Genomic DNA, 7,448 nt, shown 5'->3' with positions numbered 1-7,448 from the left:
TTGTGGGTATGCATGTATCTGAGGCAGAACAGAAAACTGAAACGCAAATAAATATTCAATAAAAATTGCTACATTTTTTCTTTAGATTTTCTACAAAATTTATTTAATCTTACTACAATTTGTAATGAAATTTACGAAGTTGTAAATATTTCATTCAATTTGTATGGAATTAGTCTGAGCCCTGTCGATATTTCTCCTACAATTTACTAAGTACTACAATTTTATAGTCAAATTTAACTTTACCATTAGTTAACCTTACAACAAATTTGAGTTGCATTTTCTACAAAACGACCTCTACAACGTTGTAGTAATTTTTTATAAAGCATTTTTCTGAGTGTGTACTATAGATATATAGCATTAAGGATTACAAGGAAAAACAGTAATTCGTGTTGAGATATAAATCATTTAATTTAATTTTGATAAAACCCGAGTTAAAAAAATTATAGGGCCTGTGGCATTTATGATAATCCCTCGGCGTTATGAATTAAAGGAATTTCCGTTCCTACAAATTCGCAAGATTAAAAACAGTCGAAGCACAAAGAGGTTTTTCAAATTTTACCGACATTACAGGAAAAACCGCAACTAATTTTTTATGTAAATCTTGTAACCCAGGCCGTTTCAATCAAAACAGAAAAGGAAGACATTAAAAAACAACGTAAACAATTATTAATAAGGAAAATAAAATGACGATGCTCTTCAATATCTCAAGTGCAGTCAAACCTATTTTTTGTGCGTATTGTGGCGTCGTGTACGTACTGATACGCAAATAATCCTTATTTGTTTGATAATAAACTTGACTGATTAGAAATGCTATTTTTGATTTTCGTCAATGATTGGCGCCAGATATTTTCAGCATACCGCTAGCTTTCGACCATGTGCAACTTACGATTAGATAAAATATTTATGTTGTAACTTTGATCTTACGAATTCGCTTAGTTAATTGCATATTTTCTTGAACCGATGGATAAAGCTTGCCTTATTTCTAATTGTCATGGATCTCAATAAATATATCAATAATTTAATCTCCAGTTTCTTTTATTTGTTTAAAAAAGATATATTGATTACAACAATTTCCTTATGACTGGAAAGTTAATAATGAACAATTCACTTCAACACAGAAATCCAGACTGACAGACTCATCACAAGAAGGGATTGTTTAAAATTCAAATTCCTCAGTGTGTGAAAGGAAGGGTTAAAATTTCGAATGCAAAAATGTTTTAGTATTGAGAGATGGAAAAGAGAATAATTGTAAAATATGTATTAGGAAAGTTCATATTTATATCTTTCAAATATTAGGTTAATTAAGAAATTTTGTAACAACAATATTAATTTAATATGTAATATGTAACAAAGCCAAAAGAAACTTTTATGATTTATGAATATAAATACATTGATCAAATTAAACTTGTTCTAAGGACAAGGAAAAGGGCAGGATTTTTCGGAAAATTACCTACCGCTATTGTATTCAGATTTCTAAATATCAAAGCAGGTTCTTCAAACGCGTTAATCAAATATCTAATCAAATTATTCACCAATTCAAATCATCGTTCAATTTGTACGAGTTTCTTGTATAAAGGTACGTGACAGTAGGCATACAAAACCATCCCTCCTTTATTTGAAGCCATTAATTTAATATACCGCCGACATTTATTACNATTTTTATTTATTTTTTTTTGTTATTAACATGATTTATATTTGGTTTAATTTATATGACAAAATGTGATATTAACAAATTTTGATTTAATTACGTATTATTTGATATTTTTTGATATTTAATTGTGTTATTAAGTTTATATTTTATTTTTTCTTTTGTTTGAGGATGCGTTGCGAGGCGCATTCTTTTCGCATTTGCGCAATTTGTTAATTACTATGTAATTGGGCTTCGCAAAACTCAACTACGCACAGAAAAATACATAAACAAAATATAAGTAAACAAATTGTAGTGTCTGAGTTTGTTTATAGAACATTTCAAAAGTCACGTAAACTATTTGATTGGGGTTAAAGTTCATCTATTCGTTACACTAGATAAAACAACGTCATTGATGACTTCTTTTTCGTCTTGATATCGAATATTAAACGTGTTTTGATTTGTCAAGGTCAGCTTATGACTAGAATTAGTATTTTTTCGAAGAGATATTCGAGGGCTATACAGCGTAACTTTCTAAACAAAAATAGATTTATTTAACGTAAACTTTTCCAAATTTCTGTCAAACTGTTTGTGTAAAGTCTCTGTCGTTAACATTAGATTTAGATTTAGATTAGAGGCTCTAATGTTAACTATGCCCTTAAAGTTTAAATTAAGATTCAATTGGAGCTTTTTACCCTTTAAGCAGAAAAAAATTGTCTTGAAAAATGACAATAAACCTGTTCTTAAGATGGATAATATATCGTTATGTAGTGGTTTTTGCGGTTAGTACTAGAACTGGGCAAAGTCCTTACCAAAAAAGTTCTAAGCTTTAAGCCCAAAGCTCATACTTAAAGTGATTTAGTCATTGAATCTCCAATTACATTTAATGTAAGAACTTAATTACTAATTACTTCTAAAGCATTTAAATTCAAATCCCTAAGCACATTAAAAATGCTTCAAACACTATAAAGAACTTGAAGCCCCTTGAATTACATATTAGAAAGCGCCTTATTATAAAGGAATCGTTTACTAAGCTCCAACTACTTGGTCAGGAAAGGGACTGAATTAAATACTTCCAAGCCCTGAAAGGAATAGTAGCACATTTACAACCTCAAATCACTAAAAGCTCTGTCCAACCAGACGTGAAGTAAATGCTTCGATTTAGTCGGCGATTTACCGAAACTGCTTATGGCGTGCTAATGATAACTAATAAGTTCGATCAATAAAGGTTACGATAAAATACTTAGCAAAAACATAATATTTAGTGTTGCCCAAACGCAAGAACAAGACGAGACTTAGCCAGTCTTGGTCTTGGTCTTGTGCCAATACACCTGGTCTTGGTCTTGGTCTTGGTCTTGCGCTCCCAGTCTTGGTCTTGGTCTTGGTCTTGCAGCAAGAGTCTTGCAAGTCTTGCAATTACCTATTAGTCTATTACTATTTATTAAAGTTTACTTTAAATCCTAGAAAAACGTATTAGAATTGGAACATTGTGAGCTTGAATGAATATAGCCATAGTAAAGATCAAGCAGATTAATAAATAACTGAAGATTTGATAAGAAATTCGAAAAATCAACTGACCTATATGTCGTTTTCCATGGAAGTAACTGTTTCTTAATAAACATTTATGATCCTTGCTTTCTACCGCGCCGCCTCGCCACGTGCCGGCTCTATGATAAGGATGCCGCCGCAAATCAAACAATAATATAAAGCGTGTAAAAAAATTCGAAATTATTTTGCATGAGTATACCTACACCCTATGGCGGCAATCAAATAGTGTCAAATGTTATGATTTCGGCGTGGCGGCAACGATTGTTTTAGATTTCAAAAGAAGCCGCCGGCGCGTGTATCATAACCATGTACTTCCGAAAAGCGGCAAATTTCTTTGAGAAGTAAGTACAAAACCTTTGATGCCGCATTATCAAAGTGCCGATGGTTAAAACATAACTATGCATGCACTCAGTTTGATTTTAATAATTTTTTTATTCGCTATGTTTATGGTATTAGTCGTAATGCGCATAGGTCCAGTTTTTCATATTCTTTGATACAGTTTTTTGCGTCTCATAGAATTCCTAAGCGTACCTACCTATACACCGAACTGTTACACCTAACTACTCAGTGAAATAGCGCTAAGTCCTAGCTGCAAGACGCAAGAGTCTTGCAGGCTATGTCTTGTTCTTGCTCAAGTCTTGCACGGTCAGTCTTGGTCTTGGTCTTGCTAAAAATACGCGGTCTTGTTCTTGGTCTTGGTCTTGCAAAAACGCAAGAACAAGACCAAGACTGCAAGACCAAGACTGAATTTGGGCAACACTAATAATATTCCTTCTAAATACAAATACATTATTTTAAGGTTTTCTATTGATTTTATTTACGTTTCAAAAACTCCTTGCAGACATTTACTATCGATAAACTTTCAATATTCCTGCTCCATTTAACTTACAATTATAAATTATGCCTTCTTAACATGTTTTTTTTTTATCAACAGAGCTTCGTCTATCTGACGACGTTGCTGGAGCCACATTTATGGCGATTGCTAGCTCCAGTCCTGAGCTTTTCATCAATTCTGTAGGAACATTTGTCACTGAGGGAGACATTGGCCTTGGAACTATAGTAGGATCAGCCGTTTTCAACCTCCTTTTTGTGCCAGCATGCTGTGGTCTTATAGCAAACTCGGTAAGAATTTTTTATACGTCATAAAACCCTAAAGCTAGATAAATAGACGCTTACTTAGAAGCAGTATGTGAAATGTTGCGAATACGAAGACGCTAAGGGGCTAAGTCGCTCAGTAATCGGTGATGTACGGTGAATATGGCACACTTTACACCTAGGACATTTTCCCCCGGATATGAATAACAAAATTATACAATGGTTCTTAAAAGCTTTTTGATTGTTACATTAAAAGAGTTTAGCACAACAAAATTTATTGTTCTTTAATGTAATGCTTACATGTGTGCCAATTGACAAGACTTCTTGCGTGTGAAGACGATATCAGCCGCTTCACCACCTTAATAACTCGCTTCTTTTTGACTCACTTTCACTAATGATCCTAATAAATTACTGATTATTACTATTCTCGCTATTTAAATAATTGCTTTTCTAACATCTAATTTTAAACATCTAGGAAGAACGTCATTCTTTTCCGTGAACTGGTATTAAGGTTATTACTCAATCTATTTAATTTAACATTTTTCGTACATTCTGTGTACCACCTGAACGACCTTTTGTTTTCAGGTTCTCCAATTAGAGCTGTGGCCAATAACGCGAGACAGCCTAATGTATGCAGTATCAGTTATTGCACTATTTTTAGCTCTTCGAGATGGAAAAATTGATTTTTATGAAGCTACAGTATTATTATCAGCATATTTTATATATATTTTAGGTAAGTCTCATTGGGTATTACAGTAAAACCTTCTACTTATTTGTTAATTAGAACTGTCTTTATAAATAATTCGATTGGTGTATTAATTCAACGAGAATTATCTGTCACAAATGTTCCATTTTATTGGGTTTTAGAATTAATTCTAGATTGGCATTGTTTAAAGCAGATTTATGGTATGGAGTCTGGTTGTGTTCCATGGGAAATTATACCATTGGAAAAGCTTTATATGTAATTAATAAAAACGTGTATAAAAAGACAGATTTTATAACTGACTATATATTTAGTAGTACCTTTAATTAATATTTCATTAATTATATGTTTCAGTGATGGTTTTTAATATTCCTATAATTAACAGTTTTACACGTTTAAGCAGAGTATTTCGAAGAAAGAAGAAATATGTGGAAATCGCTAACGAAACACATCCTTTGTTGTGGGTGAATGGGAAGGTAAGTGTCTCTTCATCCCCTGAAAGAGACCCCTCGACGGAATCTGATATCACCTTAAAGGACTGCGAAGATTTGGGTGAGTAAAATTTTACGAAGACAAGAATTTAACTTCCTACATTAGTAGCTACATGGATTTTATTTTCCCAATTCTATAGGTTCAAAGCAGAGAGCAATTCGCAAACAAATTTTTAAATTTTGCTAATTATTTTTCAGAGGAATCTACAAAGATTTGGAGTTGGCCTAGCAATTACTCAGTTATGGGACAAATATGGTGGGTCGTCACATGGCCTGTTATTCTTTTATTGGGTATTTCAGTGCCTGATTGCCGAAAACATCCCCGCGTCTATGCCATTACTTTTTTTATGTGCGTTGTCTGGATAGGGACGGCATCATATACAGCAGCGTGGTTAATAACTGTCATTGGTGAGTGACGAAATTTACGTTACCGTAAATAAGTCATGTTATCCTTATCTACTATTAGGTGTATATTCATTTGCATATATCTAAGGTCCCAAATATTTTGTTTTGTGTTAAATTTTCAAATATTCGCATTTTTTCTATTTCTAGGTGACACTTTAAGTATTCCCGATTCTGTTATGGGATTAACGTTTTTAGCAGCGGGTACGAGCGTCCCGGAAGCTGTAGCTAGCGTTATTGTTGTTAACCAGGGTTAGTGTCTATTTAACCGTAATGCGCATTTCAATTAATTATTTATTAACATCTCTTCAGCCAGAAAGGGCTGAAATGTTCTTTACATACTACGTAATCTTATCTCTTTTCGGCTGCTTCTAATTGGAAAAACATTATGTTAGGTAGAACAAGGGGTTAATTATTTATTTGTTGGTGTGTCTTTTAGGGTATGGTGCCATGGGGCTAAGCAGCGTGATTGGATCAAATACGTTCGATATTTTGGTTTGTTTGGGACTCCCTTGGATGATCAAAACTTGGCAAAAATCGACAACTGGTGCAAAAAACTACATTAAGATTAGGTCTTCTGGTTTGCCCTATACTGTTATATCACTACTCTCAACGCTGGTACTTCTTTATTTTACATTAGTGGTGAACAAGTTAAGGTAATAAATTTGTTTATATAAAGAACTTCTTTACTTGGTTCTTTTAAAATTTCTAATTGGAAAAGGCTTTTCGAGACCCGAAAACTACAAAAATCACTTCACAAATAAATTCAGTGGTGTACTGTTCTCATTACATTTTCAAAACGGTATATTGGGTAGCACATGAAAAATCGGGTATAAAGGAATTGAAAATTTTAGTCCTCTAATCAAGTCGCGAGTGGATCAAATATAAATAGGAAATTGTTTTTAATAAATTGAGAAAATTAAGAAAATTTTTGAGTTTAATTCATTTTCTTGGGTGGGTTATACTTTTAGCTACTTTTTGCAATCCTTATGCACAATAACTAATATTAGGTATATATTTTTTTATTTCAGACTAGATTGGAAGTGTGGAGTGGTTTTCCTATTCTTGTACTTAATTTTCCTAGTTTTCGCCTGTTTGTTGGAATTGAACGTATTCTTCGACGTAAATCTTCCAACGTGTGCACATTGATTATTATTTTATTTTTTGTACACATTTATATAATTTAATCTTTTAGTGTTTATTTAAGACTGTAAATATTTATTGTTATATAATATTACGAAATATTGTTTAAAGAAACTGCCATACATTTGATGAAACCAATAATAAAAATAACAGTTTAATGTGTAGCTTTTTTACTGGAAATGCTGTGGACTATGTGAAGATAGTTTCATTCAAGTTTTCCGGAAAAATAGTGTCACATAAGAAATGCACAAACAACGGATTTATTTAATACACTAAACACAGCATAGTTTGTTGTCGTTATCTTAATTAAATACCTAGTTTTGTTAAAAGATGATATTCTATTTATAGCAGGTTTATTAAAAAATGAAAAAGTAAATTGATTATTAAATTGATTTAATGGCTTGTCTGTCAATGGTAATGTGGCATTTGTGTTTTCGGC

General features: G+C 32.4%; 1 protein-coding gene across 1 annotated transcript in view; it reads left to right on the top strand.

Moving 5' to 3' along the window:
- LOC108737747 (sodium/potassium/calcium exchanger 4-like) overlaps positions 1 to 7,167 on the top strand; it is a 26,541-nt gene extending 19,374 nt beyond the window's left edge. The window contains exons 3-9 of the mRNA XM_018470834.2: positions 4,110 to 4,297; positions 4,856 to 5,003; positions 5,328 to 5,525; positions 5,663 to 5,872; positions 6,017 to 6,118; positions 6,306 to 6,522; positions 6,898 to 7,167. Of these exons, the coding sequence (XP_018326336.1) occupies positions 4,110 to 4,297; positions 4,856 to 5,003; positions 5,328 to 5,525; positions 5,663 to 5,872; positions 6,017 to 6,118; positions 6,306 to 6,522; positions 6,898 to 7,015 (1,181 nt within the window). The 3' untranslated portion in view covers positions 7,016 to 7,167. The remainder of the gene's footprint in view (positions 1 to 4,109; positions 4,298 to 4,855; positions 5,004 to 5,327; positions 5,526 to 5,662; positions 5,873 to 6,016; positions 6,119 to 6,305; positions 6,523 to 6,897) is intronic.
- The last annotated feature ends 281 nt before the right edge of the window (positions 7,168 to 7,448 follow it).

The sequence above is a fragment of the Agrilus planipennis genome, unplaced genomic scaffold (assembly GCF_000699045.2).
Source record: "Agrilus planipennis isolate EAB-ADULT unplaced genomic scaffold, Apla_2.0 scaffold105, whole genome shotgun sequence".
NCBI lineage: Eukaryota > Metazoa > Arthropoda > Insecta > Coleoptera > Buprestidae > Agrilus > Agrilus planipennis.
Note: the sequence above shows the minus strand (reverse complement) of the source record. Positions and strands in the feature narration are given on the sequence as shown.